Source organism: Propithecus coquereli, unplaced genomic scaffold (genome assembly GCF_000956105.1).
Source record: "Propithecus coquereli isolate 6110/MARCELLA unplaced genomic scaffold, Pcoq_1.0 Scaffold157, whole genome shotgun sequence".
NCBI lineage: Eukaryota > Metazoa > Chordata > Mammalia > Primates > Indriidae > Propithecus > Propithecus coquereli.
Genome location: NW_012140191.1, coordinates 4,130,963 through 4,157,991, shown reverse-complemented (window position 1 = coordinate 4,157,991; position 27,029 = coordinate 4,130,963). Strand labels below are relative to the sequence as shown.

At 41.0% G+C, this 27,029-nt stretch overlaps 1 protein-coding gene across 1 annotated transcript in view; it reads right to left on the bottom strand.

Moving 5' to 3' along the window:
- UPP2 (uridine phosphorylase 2) overlaps positions 1 to 27,029 on the bottom strand; it is a 44,108-nt gene that overhangs the window by 14,350 nt on the left and 2,729 nt on the right. The window contains 8 exon segments of the mRNA XM_012640764.1: positions 2,815 to 2,821; positions 3,098 to 3,147; positions 3,150 to 3,218; positions 5,841 to 5,862; positions 5,898 to 5,993; positions 12,451 to 12,514; positions 12,516 to 12,566; positions 17,287 to 17,349. Coding sequence (XP_012496218.1) covers positions 2,815 to 2,821; positions 3,098 to 3,147; positions 3,150 to 3,218; positions 5,841 to 5,862; positions 5,898 to 5,993; positions 12,451 to 12,514; positions 12,516 to 12,566; positions 17,287 to 17,349 — 422 coding nt within the window.

Below are 27,029 nucleotides of genomic sequence, written 5' to 3'. Positions count from 1 at the left end.
ATATGCAGAGAGTGGAACACTCTTACACTGCTGGTGGGGCTGCAAATCAGTACAACCTCTGTGGAAAGTAATTTGGAGATATCTCAAAGAGCTAAAAATAGAAATACCATTTGACCCAGCAATCCCACTACTAGGCATCTATCCAAAGGAAAAAAAGACATTCTATATTAAAGACATCTGCACCCAAATGTTTATGGCAGCACAATTCACAATTGCAAAGATGTGAAAACAACCCAAATGCCCATCAACACATGAGTGGATTAATAAATTGTGTATACCATGGAATACTACTCAATTACAAAAAACAATGGTGAACTAGCACCTCTTATATTATCCTGGATAGAGCTTGAGCCCATCGTTCGAAGTGAGGTATCACAAGAATGGAAAACCAAGCACCACATGTATTCGCCATCAAATTGGTACTAACTGATCAACACTAAGGTGCTCACATGGTAGTAATATTCACTGGGTGCCAGTCAGGCGGGAGGAGGTGATGGCAGTGGGTAAACTCAGAACTAATGGATGCAGAGCACACTGTGTGGGGGAAGGGCACACTTGTATCCCTAGCTTGGGTGAGGCAAAGGCATTATATGTAACCAAAATGTTTGTACCCCCATAACATTCTGAAATAAAAAAAAAAAGTTAAAAGGCAACACAGATGGGTTACATTAAATTTCCCCAAGCCCAGCTTTTACCCATCTTTTAACCCAGTCTGATTTCTACATAGAGGATGAATAAGAAGACATAAGAAGATAGTGCCCTACACTCTCTCTGTCCTAACCTTCACCACACTTTTTATAATTATCCTATTTGTTTATCTATTTCTCTGACAGAACATAAGTTCTATAAAGGCAAGAACAATGTCTGTCCACCGCTCTCTCCCAGTCTAGCACTGTACCTGTCACATTAATTATAGGTACTCAATAAAAATTTGTTGAATGACTGAATGATTCTATAGAGATGCCATAGAACATAGGTCTGCAAATTATAGTCCATAAGCCAAATCCCACTTGTCTTTGTAAATAAAGTTTTATTGGAACACGGCCACTCATATATTCATTTACATATTGTCCATAGCTGCTTCCAAGCTACAGTGGCAGAATTGAGAAGTTGCAACAGAAACCACGTGATCTGCAAAGCCTCAAATATTTTCTAGCTGGCTGTTTACAGAAAAAGTTTACCACTCCCTTCTACAGTGCATAGCTTATGCTTCCGGATGGTATAAATTCTGATATTGATCAAAGTAGAATTAATAACAAAACGCTTTAGAAGATCCAGCTAGTGACCCAAGGTGGCTTCGATGATAGAGCTTTGATGAATCAGATATTTTTTAAATAAGCCAAACAAGTGGCTCCTGGAATTGCTCACAATGTCCTAAGAATAGTAAAGTGATTGAGAGGGAAATTGAAAATGTGTGCATCAAAAATGATGTTATTCACATGCCATGCTAATATTGAGATGTGTTAGAGCATTGAAGTCATGGTTAAAGACTCTCAAAGACCAACGTACTATTTAACTAAGTACTTTAGCCTTGTCAAGTTGTGTTGGCTGGTGTAAGGAGTGATAATGTCAGCAAAGTAATAACTTGTACCTCTTTCATCTCAAATGTGATCTGCTTAAAGCAATATAAACAAATACATCTTATGCATAAGCTAAGAGTTCTTAATAAGGACAAAACTTCAGAATGAAGGTGTCCACACCAGTGCAGTGGTTTCATTTGCCACCATTCATTGGCCTTCATTGTGATATTGGTACTACCTATATGCTATATTATCATGTTGCCATGAAACAAAAGACCATGACCATGAGCCGGATGGTCAACAGAGTGCCTTGCGCATGCTGGACACTCATCAATATCAAGTGGCAACCACAGCAGCCACATGTACAATGCATAGATGTGGGCTATGGAGACAGGTCCTTGTGTCACACAACCCAAGAGTTATGAGCAATGTTAATAACAATGTTATCTATTTCATCCCCAAATACACTGGTCCCTGCTATTGGTTTTTTGGGGTATTGTTGGATAAACTACAGCACAGAAGGATGCCTGATCTAATTCTGATTGCTAATGTTCCCCTCCTCTCTCTGGGTGGACATCCACAAATGTCCTTTTTTCTTTCATGTGTGAGGGTCTTGGCTGGACTTTATTCCTGGACCATAGCTGCAGAGGCCATAGTCTTTTCAAACATGTCTGGTTCTAATGAAGCGTGGCTCAGCCAACTGTGGCTCTGTGATATTGAACATCCCACTTCTCTAGTTCTTTGAGGATTTCTGAAGTCCCTTCTTGCTGCAAAAATGTATAGTTCTAAGACCATTTTTCTTCCAAAATCTCAGCCCTTTTTGTCATGCCCATTCAGTTCTGTCACACTGCCAGCTAAACTTTTCCATTTACAATGTCCAGTCTGTATTTGCATTTGATATGGTAAAATCATACCCCGAGGAGATCTGCTCCTTAAGAAAAAGACTGAAGGAGAGGTTGTCCCAAAACTTCACCTCAGCACATTCTGGAAGCAAAAACAAGGCCCCTTCACAGCTGCCTGGCCAGCCGAGGAAGAAGGGAGGTGGGGGAGGCTCAGGGAAAACCCTGGGAAGCATCGCTTGCCCTTCCCTAAAAGCCTAGCCTGGTCTCTTTCTGGCATGCTGATGAGAGACAGCCAAGGAAAGGGCTGTAGTAACTGATATGAGTTAAAAGCAACATTTTCCTAAGAGCTATGCAGTCTGCTTACTTGGCTGATAAAACTTGCAAATCTTTGTGATTATGTTTTTACTTGCACACACATTTCTATCACAAAATTCCTAAGCCTTGAAATTTACCTATACCCTCAAAACATATTTTCTAGCAATTCTACTCTTCCCCTTATAAACACCTAAGACCACCTGGCAATAGGCAGTGGGGTCTCTCCCACCAGGTTTCCACCAAGAAAAAATGAAGAAGAAAAGAAAAATACAACGTGGGTAGATTTCCTCAAATCTCCTCAAGTCCTGACACTTTTTAGTCCATCTGGGTTTCTGCTTAGCTCCGAGTGTTGGTGTATTTTGCAGCTACCATGTAGGCAAGGACGTGCTAATGGCAGAAATCAAGCCATCTCACCTATACCCGCCAGGTACTGATTCTGATAATGGTGGCGTCACAGCACGGCGCGCGCGGAGTAATGTGATGAGTTCGTGAAGCATCACAGGAATGGGGGGGCTGCCCACGCCGTGCTGTTGGGAGACAGAGAAAGTCATCATCCATCTTGCAAACTGATACGTGCATGGGGCATATTTTCTTCCTTCGTTACAAGCTAACAGCCCGCAGATAAATTTGCATAGTCATTAAGACTTCCTCGATGCTGAGGAAGACGTAAGTCATCCCTAACTGAGGCCTCCGTGACATGCTGATGGATGTGTCCATCTGTGAGGATCGGCGCGAGGCATCCGGCGCCAGTGCCGTGGACTTCAGTCCTCGCGGTCACGGTCGCCGGCAGAGGGCGCGGACGGCGCGGTGCAGGCCTGTTGGGGCAGTGCCGTCCCTCCTCTCCCCACCGGGCCCCTTACGAGGAACCTTTGAAAAAGGGCTTTTTTCAAGATTGGCTTGATTTCAGGAAATATAATTTTGGCTGCCACGTCACCAGTCCTTTCCCACCGTACTTAATGAAATGGTGACTCCATTTCTTTTGCTGCTGATTCTGCGAGCGCTGGGAAAGGTGCCAGGGTAGAAATGCGAGTGAGGTCACACCTGACGACTTGACGCCTATCTGGAACGTGTAGGTGAGTTTAAGTTGCTATAGGTTTGACCGGAACCCTGGTTTTCTGCAGCATTTAGAACAGTAGAATCAATGTCACCAGGGGAGGGGTCAACACAGGCTGGAGGGGTCAGTGACTCCTGGCGGTTACGCTGTTCTACTACTAATAACTCTCCAGAAAGATCCTCCAGGCTGTAATTTGCAGAAACTGGGACTGGGTTCAAAATCGGTGGCGACTTCATTCCTGACATAACAGCAGAGACCGTCAAATGTGTTCCTCAATGTATTCTACTCTTGGACATAAGACTTTGGAAAACCACTGGAGCTGTGTCCATGTTTTCACCTGAGTTCCCTCCTGTCACCATCAAGAACACTAAACTAATTTAAACCTCTGGCTTCCCCGTTTTTGTTCCTATTGAATATGCCGTGGCATCTGAATGCTTTGCAAGCCTCCTGGAGCCAGGAATCAACCTGTATTGATTTGTATGTTCAAGATTTACAGGTCTGGGGCTTGGGCACTGACTCTATGACTAATGAATAAACTCTGAGTATCATTTTCCTCAACTATAAATTAAGAGGATGAGTTATTATTTGATCTATTAGATTCCTTCTAAATCATATATCAGGTAAGTTTATGATTATCACTTATTATGTGACTTGGTGATAAAATGTCAAATAGACTTGTGTTCTCACCCTTTCACTCACTCTCTTTCTCTCACAAACACACACACACACACACACACACACACGCACACACTCTTACACCCCTCAGCAGCTATTAGAGGGAGAGAATTTTCACAGAAAGGATCCAGCTGGGACTCCCCTGCCTGCCTAGTAAGGGCCACTCTAACTGGCTGACCTTGGCATGATCCACATTTCAGGTCTTTCCCCCAGCAGGACAGCAGGATGGGTCTACTGCTGTTTTTCTATCTTACTCTGAAGTTTTAGTGCTTATTTATGGTAGTTTCACATTTTTATGAACCTCATCTTTTTGTCCTTCCCCATTTACTGTGCAAAACAGGACAAACAGCTATAGTCTAAAAGTCCAGCAAATGTTAGTGAGAAAAGATTCGTCAAGATTGGTGGATATCCAGCTCCCTTCTAATACAGATATTCTCTAATGACTTGTTGAATGAAAAAATGAATAAACGAATGAACTCTTTCATTGGAGCAGGCTTCAAGCACTCTTGTCCCAGAGAGGAAATCAATTTAGATTTTCCCCTCTTTGCCTCAGGCTTTCAGCCATGATCATCCACACTCCATCACCAGGTACTAGAGGGTGATCAACGGATGTGCCTGTTCCCCACGGTAGGAGCTACTTACAACTCCGCCCCTTAGAATTGTTGCTCCTCTGTAGGAGACTCTACCCCGCCCCCAGCATGCCTGCCTCTGCCCCTTACGAGGGCTGCAGTGTCCAGATATGTGACGGACTCAGAGTTACTGCATCAGAATACAATGCTGTGCAGAGGGACGAGCTTAGGAAGGCACACTGGGTAGCCACGCACATACACACTCGTAAGTGCACACCACACTGAGTCCAAGGGGGAAATGGCCTATGTGTTCCTGAAAACTGCAAATCATTCCACTTTCATTTTGTCTTAGGACACTGTGTGTGTCCATAACTGCTAACATATTCTAAATTCAGGAGAGCAATTCACAAGAGCTCCATGGAAATACATTAGCAGCTTCTCAGCAAGCTTATTGTAGTGTTAAACAGCACTGCTTTAGCAATCCTGAAAATTGGCCCTTGTGTACTAAAAGCTCAACATTCTCAAAGCTGGATAAGGGATAGAAGAGAGAAAACTGTGGGGCAGTTTTTAGTTTGTTAATCAAGTACAAAGTAAAGAGAGAGGGTGTGTGCTTTGAGGATTTTCCCCCTAACTTGAATAGCTATTATTAAATGGTAACTAATAAATCAAAGTGACACTGCCTGCTATGTTCTGCCCTGAGGGCTTTTTCCAATAATGAATGTCATACCTAGACACTTAGTTTAATTGTGTAAAAGTGCAAAGCAGGAAGGGCAAAGAACTGCTATATTGGGAAGTTTTTACTTTTTTCTCTAGCCCGAGAAGACCAGCTGAAATGCAACCATTGAGTATGTACACTGAAGAGAGTTCGGGCCCGGTTTGTACATACAGTATCTCCACTTTCTCTACCTTCTCTGCCTTCCTCCAACCCAAGCTCCTCATGCATAAACAGTGCAAATGCTTTCATTCTGTTGGGGCTCCCACCGAGGCAGACAAACCGTTAATAAAAATAAACAAGTACCTGCCATAGTAACTGAGATAAGAATCAAGGGTCAGCTTTCAACTCTAATGTTTTCATTTTATTTTTTAGTTAATGTACTTAACTGTGTGTAGATGTCATGGGCTATGTTCATGAATTAGCTAATTTGCATCATTAATCTGTAAATAAGGCAACCAGATACAAAGTTTTATGTACCAAATTCGTAAAGAAAAGCACAAAATCAAAGTGAATGTTGATACTGTTCAAGGAGGTATTTCTTGGTGTTTTTGTTTATGGTGAACACCAACCGGCATCTTAAGTTGATACAGACAGCCTAGTGTTGGGCATTAACCTGATTTATGCTTAGGCTATAAGTATCAAAGCCATGGAATGTAAGTAATATGAGAGCAAAAATAGAACTATCAGTTTTAGATGTGTTTTCTGATTCTACATCCCCAATCCTAAGTTTATATTGTAAAATGTACTATGTTAGCTTAAAGCTTTAAAGGGATCATGTCAAGACTTTTCAACTTTCTATTCAGATAAAACTCTCATGGAACAAGCCTTCTTATTGTACATTTGGAATCTCACCGCAGTATTTCATCAATTCCGTGATTTTGTTTTTGTCTTATTCACATTTTCACATCCCTGAAGTTCGGATAGGTGTTGCAGTCAGAGGTGTCAAATCTAATAAAAGATGGTAATAAAATTGTCTGGTGGTTTCTTGTGCAATGGCTTGTTAAGACTACGTGAGCCCCAGGAACAAGGGATGGGAAAGATGGGTGCCAGAGAGAGGAGCAGAGTGGCACCAGGGTCGGCACGGGGAGGGCGAGCAGCGGCAGACACTGCCCAGGAGGAAGCGCAGCCCACGGAAGGCGCCAAGTGCTCCGGGACTCTGAGCTAAGTGGTGAGGTGCACAGAGTGTGAAGAAGCTCCAAAACAGAGAGAAGGCCCACTCTTTGAGATTAGGTAAACCTGGCTTTGAGCCCCAACCCCATCGCCAACTAAGTAACTTGCTCGATGTCAGACATGTAATCCATGCGTCTCAGACCATCTCCAAAATAGGAAAAACACAGTAGCCCTCAGAGGGTTTCACAAGGAGAAAATGGGATTGCATATGGCAAAGGACATTGCACAAACCCAGGCACCTTCTCAGTGTTCTGCAAATGGTAACTATTGTTTCTCATATTATGCAGCAATTTCTTGGCCCTGTTTTTGGAGCTTGGTTATTGTATCTATATTGCAGAATTTAGTACAAATAAAGCTAGTTCTAGTCCTCTAGTGGGCAAAGGGCAGTTGGTGGCACCTGGCTGATGTGCACAGCATCAGGCGGAGGATCTGGATGGTTGGCGAGGTCCCCACAGGGATAAGGAATATCTCTCTAAGGAAACAGCTAGCTGAGGTTGTAGCGTAGGTGCTCCCATTCACAAATGATGTACTGTAACTGTTGGGTGGTCTGGTTACATGATGCATTCTGTTTCCATTTAGCAATAACTCCTGTGCTGCACTCATTCTCAATTATGGGATGTAATTATCCTTCTACCCAGGCCCTCTGCTTCTCTTCTACCCTTATTATTGTCTTTTCTCTGCCTTCTTTTGAGTTTCTCTGATGGGGCCTCATGTTAGTAGTGAACCGCAATGGAAGTTTAGTCAGCCACAAAGGCTGGGTGGCAACGAGGGTAAGACCATGGCTTCAGGTGAGTTTTTAAATTATTATTGATTATTCATGGAATTTTACTCTTTGCTGGTATGGATGGTTAAGACTTGGCTCAAAATCTAAGTACAAGAAGACTTTTTTTTTTTTCAAACAAAATACAGTAGTTTGAAAATAACCTCAGTGTGTGGTGCCAGTGAATGTAAATTACAACTGTTCAGATTGACCATAAAACCAAAACAGATGTTAGAATAGCTTGTGGTTTGAATTCTTCTTTGAACTGTAGATATTGCTGTAAGCAATAGGAATTTCTGAATATTTCTGGAGACATAAAGATGATATGCACAGACAGAAGCAGCTTAGTTGTTGAAGCCTTACTCCTAAATCAGACTTACTAAACATCACCTCTAGACACAATTTCAGTCTGGCTGCTCTAATGAGTAGCAAAATATGGCTGAAGACCACCAACCAACATTGACCTTAAGTGACATTTACTGTGATTTATGTCCCAAACAAAATGATCATTTGTCCCGGTTTTACCAAAGAAGCTAGAAGTGCACTGGGAAGGAGTCAGAGGCATTACAAAAGCATGTTAAGGACTTCGTTTAGTGACTGCCAGAGCACACACATTTCCAAATATCCCTAGTATCTTAAAAGACTTAACTTTGCCATATTATATTAATCTGGTCCTATTGCATTTTCTGTATTTTATATGCTAACAAAAAAGTATAAACACCTTCAAAATGCACCATATTACCCAGAGTCTTATAAAGTAATGATTTTTCCATGTTACTTGAAATTTCCAGAGAGAGATTGTAGGGTATCAGTTAGTGATTTTATAAAAGTCATATTTGGATGTTATGTTGGAATAGATAACTTCTAAAGATTCTCCACCATGTTTTGAATTGTCTGATTCTGTCCGGTGGGTATGGCAGAGATTGATTAGCTGTTCACCTAAACTGTTTAACTTCTTTCTGGGCACACAGCTCAACTTAACTTCTCAGTCTCCTTTCTAATTAAACGAGGCCATATATAGTTCCAGCAACTAGAATGTGAGCAGAAGGACTGGGTACCACTCCCAGTCCTAGCCCATAGAAGTCTCCCATCCTACAAGAAGGATCTGTTGATGATCCTACATATCATCTAATTTCTTCTGCTAGGTGGGTGTTTACACACAGGGAAACTTAGCAAGTCACTCTTTGAAGGTGACAGAGCAAGAAAGTGGAAGGAGCCTGGGTCCCTGCATAACCAGTTGGAGGAAAGCCATCCATCAGCTGAGAACATCCACTTTGTGCCTAGTGTGAGTGAGAAGTAAACTTATATTGTGTTAAGCCACTGAGATTTTGCAGTAGCAGCTAGGAAAATCTTCAAAAATACTGTAAATATGGATATCCAGGAAATAGGAACGATTGTTGGAGTCAAAGGGTTAAACTTTACACACCCAGAGTTCTCTTTTCCTTTGAAGATAACACTATTTAATAATGCTTATCATCTCTGTGAAGACAAGGCTGAGTTTTTGGATACTGATGGAATATGTCCTCTCTTCTTAGCCAGGATTGCTGCCCTGGGATTTAAAAGAGTCAAGAAATTGAACATATGCCGGGCGCGGTGGCTCACGCCTGTAATCCTAGCACTCTGGGAGGCCAAGGCGGGTGGATCATTTGCGCTCAGGAGTTCAAGACCAGCCTGAGCAAGAGCGAGACCCCATCTCTACTAAAAATAGAAAGAAATTAGCTCGACAACTGAAAATATATAGAAAAAGTTAGCCGGGCATGGTGGCGCATGCCTGTAGTCCCAGCTACTCGGGAGGCTGAGGCAGGAGGATCGCTTGAGCCCAGGAGTTTGAGGTTGCTGAGTTTGAGGTTGAGCGAGGCTGATGCCACGGCACTCTAGCCCGGGCAACAGAGTGAGACTCTGTCTCAAAAAAAAAAAGAAAAGAAAGAAATTGAACATAGAATGTTCTCATTCAAAGATAAAAATTTGGCTGGAGGAAGGCAAGTTTCTGAAAAAAGCATATGTGAAAATAAATCAGACTTTACCTGTTGCCTCTAAAAAATTCCAGTTCAGGTTATATGGCCAGTTCTGATCATTTGGCACCACATCACCTGCTCCTCAGCCTACACGTGGACGCACATGCACACACTCTTGCCTCCTTTCCAGCAAAATGGCTCTATCGGCAAGTTGCTCTCTGGTGGGACAAAACGGGTTCTAAAAAGGGCAGTCTTTTTATCCAAAAGAGAATCCACTGAGGGTTCCACAACCAGGTGGGTAATAAGTTTATAAGATTGGATAGTGGTTATGACAGAGTGTGAGAGTAGGAGCTGACGAAAATCCAGTCAGGCAGAGAGGTGACAGCCCGGGATTGTAAAAGCGGTGAGACAACGTGTGTGTGTGTGTGTGTGTGTGTGTGTGTGTGAGAGAGAGAGAGAGAGAGAGAGAGAGGTGCAAGCCCCTTTATTTTCGTCTCTAAAACAAAGCCGTCCATCCCAGCGATTTCCTGGAAACTAACACTTGGAGTATCAAAATGTAGTGTTGTTTTTGGCTTTGTTTTTTGAATAGAGGAAGAGCTATTAATTACTTTTTTCATCAGACAAACCTAAGGTTTAATCTCTGCTCTTTTGCTTACTAGCTGTGTTGTGCCTATTACAGACAATACATACACACTCTATTTGTGTTACAGCACTACACATATGTTTGAGCCTCGTTCCCTCATTTATAAAATGGAGACGAAAACTAACCCCTTAGTTGCTGTGGGGACTGAATGTGAATACCCTTTGCACATGCCGTATGGAGTCCGATATACAGAAAGCACCCCATAAATGGCAGAGGAGACGGATACCTAGATGTGTAGATAGCAGATCACTTTCTGTCTCAAAAACGTACCCTAAGTCTGTCCAATTTATTAACTAGCTGTGTGCCTTAGTTTATTAATTATGATGAGTCTTTTAATTAGTCAGAGTCATCCCTAGATAAGGGTCCTGGGAAAATCATTGTGAGATATGAACATCAAATCTCACATTTGAATTCAGCCAAAATCTGATTAATGAGTATCAAAGACAGCCTTGACCTGTGACTCCTGGAACATAAACAGAAATAGGGAGAGGGGCTACTTTAAGAAGATGAAACAAAAGGTGGGTGAAGGCTGCAGAAAGGCAAGGAGCAGAGGCAGGAAGGGGTGGGGAAAGGGTGGGTCCTTCTGCTGCCAGGAAATCCCCCCACACCCTCAAGACTGACTAATGCCCCAGGATGGAGGGAGTCGGAGGAGGCACCTACTGATAACGAACATCATAGATCTGTTTCTTATCATTTTTCCTTCCTTCCTCCTTTCCTCCCTTCCTTCCTTCCTTCCCTCTCTCCTTCTTTCTCTCCTTCCATCCTTTTCCTGCTTCTTCCTCCCCTTTCCTTCCTCCTCTTCCTCTTCCTCTTTCTTTTTAACCTCCTCCTCTCCTTTCTTCACCTCCTCTTCACCCACTGGGTAAGTAAAAGAGCTGGGATTAAATAATTATGTTCTATTCTGAGTTACTGTGACTCAAAGGGTCCACCTAGTGCAGTGGGGAAGAACCCTGGAAACTGGATTTGGAAAAAGTTGGTCCAAGTCTCAGCTTTGTCACTTTAGGGCATAACTTTAACCTTCTTTGATATCTCTGAAGGCAATTTCTTTGTTTTACACAGGATGTTAATATCTGCTAAACCTACCTATAAGAGCTCATGTGGAGATTTAGCAAGATAGTAGATGTGAAAGCTTTTCCTTTTGTTCTTGTAATTGTTAAAGAAATAAAAAATGTCACATGAAAACTGCACAGTTCTCCACTGGTGGAACTGTAAATAGATACAAGCCTTTTGGAAAACAAACATTCTTTAAAAGTTCATTCCCTTTGACCATTTCTGTAAATCATCCTAAGCAAATTGACTTACATGTAAAAAAATCTTTAGATACAAAAATAATCATTTGAGTCTTTTTTATAATGGAAACTACTTTAACGATAAAGTCAAGAATAGTCTATGCATTGTGTGGCACAACCACTTGATATCCATAAATAATGTGCTTCAAATAAAATGTAATAATGTGGAGAAATGTGAATGACATAAAGTTAAGTGGAAAAAATGCAGAATGCAAAGTTACGTAATTGCAACTATCTTAAAATCTATCATTAAAAAGATTGGAAGAAAAAAATAGGTCGATGGTGTCTATGTTTAGGTGGTGGGACTATGGGGTCTTTTTAAAAAAATCATGTTCTTTTTTGTGTTTTCCCAATTTTAAATAATGAATACAAACTGTTTTTATAATTAATATATATATAAGATGAAATAAACAATACAGAAGTACAAATTTCCTGGCAGTATTCCATAAACAATTTTCATACAAAATATTTCTTATCAAACAACAAAAATCTTAATAATATGAAATATCAATAATAGTTATTTTCAAGGAGTGGAATAATATTATTAGTTTTATTGAATTATTTTATGATTTAATAAAATGAAGATTACTGAATTTGGCTATACATATAGTTAAATAGAGGACTAAATCTATTAAAACATAATGAATTCTGAACACCCAACAGTATTGTCAATAAAATTGTATATATCCTCAGGGACCAGAGCAGCCAAATGATCATGTTTGCACTAGATTTAGTTTGGGAACCTTTATGTCTTGTTGAGGTAGAAATAATTATTTATGATGTACATATTCTAAATTGTTTCAGAGAATGAGCATGCCTTCAGTTCCTGTTGGGACCTCTGACATTTCTCTAACCAAATATGTAAAGTTTATTTTGGGAAAGTAAGAAAAAAAATTGGTAGAGAAAACTCAATCACTTTTTCTGAAATTAGAAATATTTTTACCTTTATGACTCCACACATTGCTGGTAAGTTGTGTGTTTTCGTTCCCAAATCCAAGTGATAGAGAATCTTCATCCACAGAATCCAAGTGAGGATTTTTAACATGAACAACCCTTTTTCTGGGGAAAAAAACACATAAAGAGGATGTAAAGGAATTTGGAAAGAAAGCCCACAAAAGAGAAAGGATATCAGTCCACACCTATGAATACTGCTAGCTCAAACACTGGACACAAACCTTAAGTTTCAAAGATCTGTTGAGAAGCAATGTGGCATAATAATGACAATAATGATGACTAACATTTGCTGTACACTTACCATGTTCCAGGCAAAATGCTAAGCATGGAAACTGCCTGATGATGGCATGAAAACTGCATATAATAAATACATTAACTCACTTAATCCCATAACCGCTCTGTTAGCTAGGTAATATTAATAGTTTGATGGACAAATGAAGATGCCAAGGCTCACAGAAGTTGAGAGACTTGTGTGAGATTTTACAACCTGTACTTTACAAAATCGTCATTATTTCTATTCAGCTCTGTCTGAACCTCATGGTCATCTTCTTTGTTTCTTTTCAGTGAGAAGTAAACATAACAGGAAGATGGGGTGGAAGCAGAGAGGTGAATAGGAACCTGGAGAGATTGAATTTGGATATGATGTGATATAATATAATATAACATAATAAGGGCAAAGGAAGAGTGAATGGCACATCGTTCTGGAGAACAGGATTTAGAGCTATTGGGAAAAGGAATGCTCAAGGAAAAGGATGACGACGAAGTGAGGCAAAAGTGCTTGGAGAAAAGGGAGATGAAGTAAAAGATCTAATGTTAGTAAACACATGAAACCACAGAATACAAAACTATTGCGTGAAGGTAAATGAAACTTGAAAACAGAAGCTAAGAAGCAGGACAGTCACTGTAGAAACTCTACTTGTCCAGCAGGTTTCCCCCACCGGATGTCAGAAGAGAATGTGGGAGAGAGTACTAAGGAGCCAGTGGAAAGAGAAGCTTGCCACAGAGAAAGGACTACTGCGGAAGGCCTTAAAGCCATCCTGGGTGTCAGCCCATCACCCCATATCCAATGTGGTTCAGTGGCTACCTGTTCACTCCCACTAAGCCTGGGCGTGACATCCCAGCCACAGTCTGACCCACCCCATCCGCTAGAGTAATGCCATGGCTGCCAGTCCTCCTCCCTCTCCTGCACCAGCATTGTGTCCTGCACAGGCAGGCAGCCTTAGGCTCCCACGGCAATCCCATATGCCCTGCCAAGGGGACACTTCTCACTGCTATCTCTACCTCTCTGCTCACTTCTATGCTTCCTTCCCCACTTTCCACAGGGATTTGCACGTGTCTGTGTTGGGTGTATATGTGTATGTGATCTATGAGTCTGGTAGTCTCCTTCAGCTCTGCAGACCAGTGCTTTCCAAAGTTCAACATGCATAAGACTCTCCTGGACACTTCATGGGCTCCTCTTTCAGAAATCCTGACTCAGCAGGTTGGGGGTGGTTGTCAGAATTTGCATTTCTTACCTCACTGGTGCTGATGCTGCCGGTCTGAGGACCACACTTTGAGTAGCACTGCCATCGAGGACTCCACCAACCATACTGAATACACCCCTTTCCACCCCAGTGGCTGCTGCCCTGGCCCAGACTCCATCAAAGCAGTGCTAGCCAGACTACCAGTCCTTCCTCTCTCTCAGTAACATACCATGCGATGCATGACAGGGAGCTGACTGCTGCTATAGGGATGACCTTAATTCAATCTAATTCATGTTTGTGAAGCACACCATCCATAGCATTGGTTATTTTGGTAACAATTACATACCACTTTAATTATTAATGATAACAAATTATCTATCCCACACCACAGTGGGCCAAGGCATCTTTGCCAAGAGCTACCTGGGACTCCTTTGCTCTTTGTTCCTCCCATTTTCCTCCATGTACATTTCTCTCCACGTGTCTCTAAACATCTTTACAAGCCTTGCATGATTCTGTATCTCCAGTGACTCTCAACCCACTTGTGCATTAGAATCACCAGGGAACTTTTTAAAAAACAGTGATGACCAGGTGCCAATTAATTTAGACTCTCTGAAAGTATTTTTAAAATGTTTCCAGATGATCTGATGTGTAGCCACAGTTGGGAACTCCTTGCTTCAGCCTTTGCTTCTCAAACATCCTTTCCCCTTCCCTTCCATTTCTTACCTATCGAAATCCTACTCGTTCTTCAGAGTCCAGTTCAAACATCGCCTCTTCCACAAAGGCTTTTTCAAGCTTCTTCTCTCCTTGGTCAGTATTAATTTTTGTCCTCAGTGCACTCCGAAAGCATTTGTTTCATGCTAACACAGATAGATAGCATTTCACATTGTAATATAATTAATTTTTTGTCTCCGGAGAAAGACTGTGAATTCCCTGATGCAAGTTGTCTTATACATCCTTTAATCCCTAAGTCTTAACAATTGAATTAAATTTAATTGTTCAGAACATGGAACAAAATGCTAGTAATTTCCTCTTCAAAAATATTTAGAGTAACAGATTCTTAATTAGTGATTAAGTCATACCTGGTTTCAAAAATAAAGTATTCCATGGTGTTAGTACACTTTACTACTTCAGAACAAGCCTCAAAACCTCACAGCAAAAGGACACCTCCTGTCTTCTCTTGTGAGAGACAAGAGGACACTTATCCATGGTTGCTTGTTACGTAAAGTGTGGCCAATGAACCAGCCAGCATCAGCAACTGGAGGTTGGGGGGGCGGGACTTGTTAGAAATGCAAAATCCTAGGTTCCACCCTAATCCTACTGAATCAAAATCTGCATTTTAACTCTGTTAAAATTGATTCACAAGCATGTGATTCACAAGCACGTTAAAGTTTGAGAAACACTGCCATCCACTTTCTCTTCCTGAATTCTACTGCACTTTTCTGTTTCACTCTGCCAAGACTACTTTCATGATCTGAGATTTTCCTTTGGATTCCCAGCTGAATTTGTGAATCAGTACTCTATAAAAGAGTACAATTCATCTACCCTAGAGATTCTAAACTCTAACTACATATCAGAGTCACCAGAGGGCTTTAAAGAGTGCTGATACCTGGACCCTATCTCTAGAAATTCTGACTGAGTTAGTCAGGGAGGCCTGGACCTAGGTGATTTAAAATCACTGATCTATTCCACCTTTCCTATCTTCAAGAAGAAATTCTCAAACCAGCATAGCCATTAATTATACTCTCTTGTATTAATTATAATACTCCTGTTAATTCATTAGGAGATATTCGTTTAGTTTTCCCTGATGATCTGTCCCCATGTCTAGTGATCTCTTAGAAAATTTGGGGGAATGTCTATAGAAGATGTTGGTCCCATAAAGCTCATCAAGAAGCACTTCTAAGATGATCACTCTAACAATGACCAAAGAGTAAAGTTGTTTGGGATTTCATGCCAAATTCAACCCAATATGAATATGGCTATTGTAATACTTTGATCTTTCTAAAATATACAATTTTGCCCGGGCACGGTGGCTCGTGCCTGTAATCCTAGCTCTCTGGGAGGCCGAGGTGGGCGGATTGTTTGAGCTCAGGAGTTCGAAACCAGCCTGAGCAAGAGCAAGACCCCGTCTCTACTAAAAAATAGAAAGAAATTAATTGGACAACTAAAAATATATAGAAAAAATTAGCCGGACATGGTGGCGCATGCCTGTAGTCCCAGCTACTCGGGAGGCTGAGGCAGGAGGATCGCTTGAGCCCAGGAGTTTGAGGTTGCTGTGAGCTAGGCTGACACCACAGCACTCACTCTAGCCCGGGCAAAAGAGTGAGACTCTGTCTCAAAAATAAATAAATAAATAAATAAATAAATAAATAAATAAATAAAATACACAATTTTTACTAAATAGGCTTGCAGGTACTGTTTTCTCCTCAAACTTTCTTTTTTTTTTTTTTTTTTTGCACTTCCTTTCCTTTTCCTAATACATGGAATAAAGTCTTTTAGCAAATCATGACAAATTACTTAGCATGGTCAATGTTAAATATTGGTAACCAAAGAAAAGTGCTGGCTGGGAAGAAGTTTTTCATGTACCATGACCTTCATCTTCATAATTTTTTTCTTTTCTCTCCTTGGTTTCCCTGAAGAAGTGAACATGGCAGGAGGCTACCTCTGTTTGGGATGGGTAAGTGGACTGTTTCTGAAATGCTGACATGATTGAGGCCGGAAGAAAGACATGAAACACAACTCTCAACAAATCAGAGGGAACTCGCAAAAATTCCCTGTGCCTCATGAAGATTAATGCTCTATTATGTTCTGTTAACCTAGGGCAGGAATTGCAGCTAGATTTGCAGGTAGCTTTGGCAGATTAATGTCTACCCCTGGGATGAATAACATTCCAGTATTTTCAAAGTAAATTCTATGTAAGGTCTATCATAAAGCATATGAAATCACTCCATAATATGCTGCAACACAGTCAAATTTCCCTTAGGCCCTGGGAAGCCCCTGTAATTATTTCTCATATACAGCCCATGGTCCTGAAATTAAAGGCTGAATTGTACAGTGAATCCCAGCCTGAACTCTGAATTTGTTTATTCCTCAAGGTTGGTTTTTGCATGTCTTTTGTGACTTCTTTTGCCACAATTTCTGAGACGAGCCAACTCCCTGTCCCCAAAAACCAAGGAACAAAAATATCATCAGGAAGAATTTGCATTGTTTTTATTTTGTTTTATATCATGAGCTATATTCCAACTAAACAATCTCTAAATTTAAGAAATTTGTATAGCCGTAGAGGCCCATCATCTAATCATTTAATATAAAATCCAAGGAACATCTGCCTGATCAGAACAAATAAAAAAATCAAAATTACTCACCCAACATATGCATTCCTGTCAGAGCTCATGGATCTATTGGAGGCAGGTAAAACCGAAGCCACACTTTATGCTATGTGGATAGTCACTCTTAAGTTGATGTCAGGAATGGGAAATATTGTGATTCACTGTTAAATTATAGATCTTATCACAATAGCTTAGTTCCAAGTTAGAATGAAACCCTCCTGTAAAACTTGTTTTCCTCTGAAATTGTTAATGGAACTTTTCCTTTAGCATTTAAAACTCTTATCAAATCAAAAATACCCTTCCCAACATGGCCTTTTATACTACAGCCCAGCTCTCAGAGCAGCACTTCCCCAAGAACATAGGCTGCCTTTGAAGGTGTGGCATCTTCACTGTTTGACCAGCTTGGTTAGCTTGTTAACTGGTGACCAGAGCACCTTTTCTTTACATCTGGCCTTGATCTCAACATGGGTCTGATGTTACAAACAGACTTATCTGCTTTGAGACAATTGTAGCTTTGCCCAAGATATCCGAAAATCCCCAAGGACACTTATCTCGGAAAAGGTAATGACAACTACGAGGCAAAATACTCCTGAACATGTGTGTGGTTGCCCTTCTAAGTTGGGGCAGTAGTTCCTGTTGATGGTTTATAATGATACATGTGTCTCTTCCCTCATGACCCTCCTCAGGCTGGTCTACCTGCTGTTCTTTCCGAGCAACCACGGGCAGTTTTGAGACTCAACATGCGCACTGACTACCACCGGGGCCTGCACACTTTTATTTGGTATTCCAAGCCATGTCTCTCAATTTATTTTTAGGGTAAAATGGGGAAGACCACCAAATTCCAATCTGGCATTTACCTCTAGCTTTGACAGGTGAAAGTGTTAGCTAATTAGATAAGTGTTAGGTAATTAATTACTCCAGTGGATTAATTAGTCTAATTAACATGTCTGTTTCCAGTGCAGATTCCGTCAGCCAGTGATCTTAATCACTGACAGCACCAGGTAATGCCAGCTGAGATTTATGGATCCCATGTAAGGACAGCACCAGACCTTGAGGCAAGTGATCTCATTTGGGTGAGGTGCAGAATAGTATTGTAGAATCTATGAAAGTAGAGTACTAATTAATGTCTTCTGGGCAGTCTCAAATTATTCTCCCCAATTTTCAATTTTCTCAAGACTCAATTCTATTGTTATGGTTCATTGTTTGGCAACAAGTTTTTTTTATTGACTGTATTGCGAAGGGCCAGTCACCTAAATGGGAATGGGAAAAAGCTTTGTTTTTAAAAAGCGCGCATGCAGGTGTGCATAAGGAAAACTCAGGCCCGGCCACCGGGTGTTTTGCAAACAAAGGCTGTGTGTCCTGCAGTGTCCCATGACTTGGCACAGCCTTGTGATCCGGAGGGCCCTGCATCAGATCCGCCACATCCATGTGCCACAGCGTCTAGCCTGAGACAAAACACTTCTCACCGTCTCCCTCCATGGCGCAAGCATTTTCATCTTCTCACTCCCATGACGATTTTCTATCTGGCGTAATTTTGCCCCTGAACCCCTATCACAGGAGAAAGAAATCAGAGTCCCGGTGAGGAACAGAACAGCATTTAGGTCTATCTGCAGTCGGCGTGCTTTCTGCTGAATCTGTGAGACTTGCACATGTGGACTTAGAACTGTACCCACACCGTAAAACAGCGCTCCTGTCACTCTGGGGAGGGCCATCGCAAGAAATTTGGAGTTCCCAGAGCCTTGCTAGGACATCAGCCACATGCCAGGCATTATGGTAAGTCCTGGGAATTCAGAGAGGATGAGATGGATGGTGTCGGCTCTAAAGGAATTTACACCGTAGTAGGGAAGAGAGATGAGCAGCAAAGAATATGACGGGCACTATGAAAACTCAAAGGAGAGACACCAAATCAGACTGAGGGGTGCAGGAGGCTTCTGGGAGGGCGTGATGCCTGGGTGTAGGAAAGAGTTAGCCCTGAAAAATATTGCTGAGCATGGGGATGGGGTGAATATGAGAGCCCTGTGCTCCTGGCCCAGTGAACAGTGTGTAAAATGCAGAGAGATGACAGAAAGAGCGTCACATTTAGAGAACTCTTATTAGCACTATGTGGTTTTAATTCCCAAGGATTTGCACCAGAACATCTCAGATGGGGCCTTAGTGGCTTTCAGTATTTTTAGATTTCTGGTATTTTAAAAAATAAAAAAAAACTAAAATAGGGTTACACTAATTATAATATACTTTACATGTTTACATTTAAGGAATTGGCATCTTAACCCTTTTCACCGTGCTGTTTAATTGTGCTATGCATAAGACATTGCTGGATTTATTTTAAAAAATCCTTAATTCATTACACACTATAAGTTTAATGGAACACAAGTTTAAAAGTGCCTCAAAGTTCTTTTAGCCCAGTGAGTTCATGCATGTATGTATATAAAGTCTAATTTTAGACCAAACGGCCCCCCTGGGCCCACCAGGGTAGGCCTGCTTCTCTGAGGCTATGCCTTGGTAATATTTCTCTTCCTCCCAGGCCAACCCTGGGACCAGAGCCTCAACTCTTAGGACGCCTCTCCATAAGGCACTTAGCAAAGGTTGTATCGGATCACCTGAGGCTACAGCACTGCCCCGGAAACAATGCCCCTTGCACGTACCCCAGCCTCACAGCCTGCACAGCGAACTCCCCACATCTACTTTCTTTTCCTTCTTCTTCTTTGGCAGGTCTATTCTTGTGGGGAGGGGGTGACGAAGGGCCCTACCTCCTACCACCCCAGATTCCCCTGGCTCCCCCATTTAGCCCACAGCAATAGCAATGGCTTGAAAGAGCTCTAAAAATGGCTTAAGCTATCCATTCTGATGCTAAGCAGTTTATTTTTTCATTTATTCATTCAATAAATATTAACCAAGCATACACTATGCTCCAGGAAGTCTAGGAAGTCTAGGAAGTGCTAGACATAAAGGCATGAATAAGACAGCTCTTGCTTCTCTAATTTCTTCCACAAAAATATTGAGATTCCATGAATAGAGAAGACACAAGTTACCCCACTTCTCGAACTAACCTTCCATATGTTAAAAACACATGGATTCAGTGTATCCTCAGCATTCTCTTTTTTGTGTTGAATAACTAAGCCTTATTGAGTCTTTTGATCTTTCCTTAAGTGTTTATTTTCCAATTCATGGATTGTAGCTGCTTCGAATCCTTCCTGGAGGAGCGATGCTATTAACAAATACACAATTCTTTCTTTTATGGTGTAGATGTGTTGCAGTTTAACATTATTCCACATATATGCAAAGGAAACATACCTTATTTTCTATTAGCCATCCAATCTTTCTCACTATGCCCACCCTCCTGGGCATTGGGGCAGAGGGTAGTGAATTTCAACTTGCCAATTAACAGCACCTCTGTGTCTTTGGTTTACATAGTCTCACTTAGACGACTCATTTTTCTTTCAGGTATAGGTTTAGTCTATCTGACTTGCTCCTTGTGTCCACTACTCTTGTCTGAGATGACACACACAAAATGGGGTGGGCAGGGAAGTGCAGTGAGGAAGAAGAGGGCTCCCGGATCCACGTATTCAGTTGCTTGTACCATCCTTTGGCTCTACTGTGAGGTGGCAGGTCAGGCTTTGTCCAGTGTTTGTGTGAGGGATCTGTGGCTGCTTGGGGGTAGTCTAGGGGTCCCTCCCTGACACCGTGCTGGGTGTGGGTCTAAGCTTGAGTGTGCAGTTTCCCTAGGTACTTGCAGCCTCTCCTGGGCTGCATTGAAGGGTGCAGGCTCCGGCTCTCATGTTCTCAGGCTGACCCCTGCCTGGTTGGATATGTATGGCACCCTCTCCCTTCGATTTCACCCCCAAGGGTGGGTGGTAACCAAAGACCATGGCCTGCTTCTTGCCCTACTTCTCCTGCCCTCTCCCTCTCAGAACTGGAAGGTGAGATCCTCTTTGTACTTTCTTTCCCTGCCTTATGTGAACTTCCGTTGGATCCTATCCTGAATTCTCTCTGGTTTCTAACAATTTCCATGTCCAAGTCCACCAGACCTAGGTTTTACTGTGTTAATGGGAGGACTGGCATATTTAAAATCCTTATTTTTCCTCACATTGCCTCAGTAGAGACTCAAACTCCCATTCAAAGAATCCTAATTCTCTACTCCAACTCCCATCCCCCAACAGATAGATGAGAATGTGGACTGTGAAAAAGGCTATGTCCACAGAAAGAAAAAAGAGATTAGTGACATATTTCAAAAGTACTACAACCATTATAAGTATAAACAATAAAGAATTGCACCCCTAGGGCAAACACTACGACACTACAGTGTTTTGTATTCTTCTTTCGTGTAGTAGTTTTCCCTCCATGATGCTGTCAAATTCAGTGTCCTTCTAGACAGGACCGTGCTGAGGGGTAGCAGGTGAACCTGTGCCAGAGTCAAGTTCCCTGGAGGGTTAGTCCAGCGGAAGCTGACCCATGCTGGGACCCTGGAGAGCATGACAGGGTCCCCCAATCCTTGCAGAGGACTGCAGCCTCCTGTTTTCAGACCCAGGGAATGCTGAGTCACTATGGTTATGCTGTAAAAGTTTTAATAATTGTGTATGAGATTTAGAAATACATAACAATGACATATTTTCCCACAGGGCGCTGACATCCGGAATCTTTATAAGTTGAAATTTGCTTTAGGAAAATAATTCTTCTTGATTTACAAAATTACGTTTATTTTTCTCCAGAATTATGCTGCATAGTATTTGAAGTATATATAACCAGGAATTTTTCTTTGGACAATGATTTAAAATAAACAAAAGAACAAGTTTCAAGTTGTATGAACATTTATTTATAGAGCTTTTGGGAGGGGGGAGGGGAGGGAGCACTTGACTATTGTCAACCCTTCCAGAACGGGTCAGTTTCCAGGTAAATGGAGACTCCATATAAGAAGTGTCATACTTACCACTCAGTAAGTGATTATTAAGCACCTACTATGTGCTAAATTAGTTAATGCTTAAAGTTGAGTAATGACATAAAAGAATGGTCTTTGTTTTCAGGCTCATTCTTCTGGCAACATCCAAATGAAAAGAACTTAACTTAGAACTGCCCTGGCTTCTCTGGTGGCCTTTCTTACCAGCAGTTCTAGCCCCACAGTGTGACCAAAGTTTCCCTTTACTGTTCCCTAACGGCTGACCTTAATGCCAACACCAGTGCCTCAAAGAGTCAACAGATGACTGTGAGAATCCAGCAAAGGTCATCAGCAGCTTGGTGGCGTGGTCAACAGAGGGGCTTAGACTGAAAATGCTTGACTTCTGAATACATCTGACTTCAACTTTTAAAATTTTTCTGTTCTTAATAATGTTTGAAAAAAGGAAATATAAGGCACAGTGTATCAAACAGTAATTTAAGAAAAGCTATTGCATTGGAAATAAAGCATGATATCTTAAATCAATACCAGTAGGGGAAAAATTAGAAAGCTTTTGTCTAAGTTCAAAATAACCACATTCAACTTGGAATATAAATCTGAAGGACAAAGCAAAACAATTGAAAGAACGACAAGAAGAATGCCAGTAACAACAGTGATGAACTCAGCGTTACTCCAGGCCAGCTTCAGACTAAGCGGTTCCCATGCCGTACCTCATTTAATCCCCACAGCAACTCTGTGAGGTGGGTGCTATTATTTCCTCAATTTTCAGGTGAGGAAATTGAAGCCCAGAGAGGTTAAATGAAGTGCCTGAGATTCTACAGGGAGTAAACTGAGGTTGGAATTCAGATCCAGGTCTGCCCAGGTACAAAGCCACAGAAACTCCTTCTACTTCACCGCTGCTGGTCAACGTTGGAGTTAAAGACTAGAGTCCAAGGAGAATGGTGCCAACAAGAGATGGGAACTTGATCTGGGTCTTGAAGGTGGAGTGGGATTGGGACAGAAGGAGCATCTCTCTGTAACATTTTACCCTGAGAGTCATGACAGTCATTGATTTAACTCATTTATGGCAAAAGGGGGCATAGTTAAGCCATAGTGGCTGTGTGTTCTGTGAATGCCGGTGAACAAAATGGCCCCATTAAAGTGATGGTCCAGTCCTAAAGCTGGTTTTAAAATCATCATATTGCCAAATTTTAAACTGTGCCTGACATACACATCACTTTACATTGAACTCATCCCAGGTTCATCACTTTCCTATGATTTTACCAAAAAGGCTGGGCCCAATTGAGCCCCAGGACTGCAGCAGGTTCTGCCTGCACATGAGCCGTCCCTGGAATGTGAGTTAAAAGGCACAGGCTTCTGTTGGTCTCCTTGCCCCGTTCCTGAGTGCCTACGGTATGCCCTTCCAGTGACTTTGGGCCTCCGAGATTAAAGCCTGGCTTTGTTTTTCAGCCTCAGACGGAAGAGCCTGACCAGAACACACAGTACGCTGGGAAATCCACCTCCGCAGTTGGAAGAAGCTCTGTGAGTTGGACAAACCCCACACTGTGAGGAGAGGGCGTGATTTTCCTCGGAACTCAAGGAAGGTTCAGCCCTAACCGCTAACGAAAACCCCAAATTATTACTGATGCTGCCCAGGAGGGCTCAGATGGGAAAATAATGCTAATACATCGTGGAGGTGGTGAATTCCAGGCCCCTAAAGTCATGAAATTTCAAAGCTGACTGATTCTAATTTGGGTTTCGCTGAATGAAAGAGAACAGCATGTTTTATTGTACTCTCTTAACACTACTAAGTGCAATACATTGAGTTAAACATTAATTTTTTTCTAAAGAAATAGAAAGCCTTGGGTATATAATCACGGTCACATTTACATTTCTGTTAATGCTTCATCTTAGAAATGTCATGACTTTTCAAAAGTGTTACTGTTTGGAACACTTTATCTTGGCTTTGTATTTTATTTTCTGTTGTGATGATAGTTGGTGTTTATGCCTCTGATTGCTTTATGTTAGTTACTATATTTTAAATTTTTAACTATAAAATATTTCAAATACTAAAGAAACGTACAAGTATAATAGATGCTTGTGTAGTTACCACACAAATTTAACAATTGTTAACATTTTGCCATATTTAACATAATTTTTTCTTTCAAAAGGAAGATTTCATTAAAGTCTGTCTACCTTCTTTGCATTAGATTATCTTCACTGTCTTCCTGAAGATATCCACTGTCCTGAAGTTGGGAAGTTGGTAGGTATCCTTCTGGGGTACATTTTAAAACTTTTACTTATAACTATATGAGCAGATATAACTACATATAACATATTATTATATAAGATATATATATATTACATAATATATTCTTTTACAACTGGCCTTTTTTATGTTGCTTCCAGTTTTTCCTGTAAATGCTCTGATGTATATCTCCTTGTGTATGCACGTGAGAGCTGCTCTAATATGTGAATATGTTCGCATGTATTCAATTGTACTAGATATTATTTCACTGCCCTACAAAGTGTTTTACCAAGTTACACTTGTGCCGATAGTGTATAACATACCCCATTTTCCCATCGTCTTACCACCAAATCAGATGTTACTTGCCATATAACTCTTTTGCCAATGTGATCATTGTAAAATGACACTTCTTGGCTTTATTTTGTGTTTCTCTGCTTACTAGTGTGGTTTGGTTAGAAACTGGAACTTTGCTCCAAATAGAATTGTGGAACCTCGCACTGCTACCTTCTTCCCTCTCTGTTTGGCATGCCTGTGACACAGCGGACATCTCCCCAAGACCCCTGACAGCGACTAGTCTAGGTTGATTCTCTCATCTTACCGGTGTGTAGATCCAGTGTGACCAACTTTCATAACAAATTGTTCATAGTAGATAATCAACACCGTATGGTTGGACATCTTTATATATGCGTGGTGGTCATTCCAGTTTCTTCTCCTGTGAATGATCATATTCTGAGCCCATTTTTCTTTTGAAGTTTTCATTTTTGTCTTACTGATTAAAGGAGTTTTTATATATGATAGATAATCCTTTGTTGGTTATATATGAATATATTTTTCTTTACTTCCAAACTTTCCATGTCATTATGCTTTAGGAGTTTATTAGGTAGACAACACATAAGTGGATTTTCAAAAATCTGTCTTTTATATGCATTTAATACATTTACAAATATTGTAATTACTGATATATTTTGACTTATTTCTTCTATCTTATTTTGGTTCTAATTTTTATACACACACACACTTCTTTTCACTTCTTTCCTACCTTTTGTAGAATGATTAGGTTCTCTATAGACACAATTTTCTTCTGCTGCATTGTAAGTTATATATTCTATTTCTGTTCTTTTAATGGTTACCCTTTCCTTTTAACAAGCATATTTGACTTAACAAAATTTAAGGTTAATTAATACCTATATTTTACTCTTGTATAACACAAGGAACTTGGAATACTTTAACTCTAATTACTACTTCACATTTTTCATATGAAGTAACTCCATCTACCTTGTTTTCATGCCTCCCCCATTCATCATTATGGTTACTGTTCTGTTTGGAGTTAATGATAATTTAAATTATCCATGTCTGCTGATTTTCTTGATTACCATTGCTTCTTAGATCTCCTTCCTTCCTTCCAGGTTTAATTTCTTTCCTTCTAAAGCACATTACATAATAGCTCTTCAGCATGGGCCTTTGCCTGAAAACTGTCCTTGTTTTGCCCTAATTTTTGAGTGACTATTTAGCATGGTATAGAATTCTAGATTGACAGTTATTTTCCCTCAGCACTCATAGGTATTAGTTCATCGTTGTCTGGTACCTATTGCTGCTGATGAAAAGTCTGCTTTCATCTACTTGTATTTCAGTAAGTAATCTGTCTCTTCTTTCTGGTGGCTTTTAAATTTTCTCTTTGTATTCTGAAGTTCTACTAAAGTGTGTTTAGGTGACTTTTTAAAAAAATAAATTATTCTCAGGGATCCTTGTGCTTCCAAATTATGAGAAAGCATGTCTGTTATCAATTCTAGAAAATTCTTACTATTTCTTCCCTGAATATGTTATCGTCTTCTGGCACTCCTATTAGATGTATGTTAGGCCCTCTCAGTCTCTTCTCTTAACTTCTCTTTCATATATTCTATGTGTCTCTCTGCTACACAATGAGAAATTTTCTCAGATTTTTCTTCTTCATTCACTCTGTAAGTGTGCTTAACCAGCTCTTTAGCCCATCTGTGGTAAACCACAGTAAAGTCCTCAATTCTTCACTCCTCTCTGTATCCACACCCACATAACTAAGCAGTGCAATGTAATGCCTTCTTACCACAAATCGGGTGACCTAGACTGCCCCCTTGACTCTGGGCTTGGTCATGTCATTATTTTGGTCAAGAAAATGAGGCAGAAGTGACAGTATGCCAATTGTCCATGCCCTTGTCTACCATTGTCATAATAACATGCCCAGGCTAGTGTGCTGGAGGGTAAGAAACAGGTAGAACAGAGCACTGGTACGCCGGCACCCCAGCTGGGGCCAACCTAGATCATCCCACAGCCAGCTGAGCCCCCAGGAGTGTGCAAGCCCAGCCCAGATCAACAAGGTCGCCTAGCCAGCCCCAGCTGGTCCCAAGCACAGAGCTGGGAATGCTTGCTGTATGCCTCTCAGGACCTGCGGCAATAGCATTATTGTGACAGCATCATCCATTGAGATTTTTATTTCATAAATGTTTTGTCCATTTGTAGGTATGCTAATTGTTACTTTTGAAAATTTACCTATTCTTTTTAAACTGTCCTGTTTATTCTACATATTTCTATTCCATCTTTTGTCTATTTAATCATTTTAAACATAGATATTTTATAACTTCTTTTAGATTGTTTAATTATCTCGAGTTTTTTTTGGGGGGGGGGGGG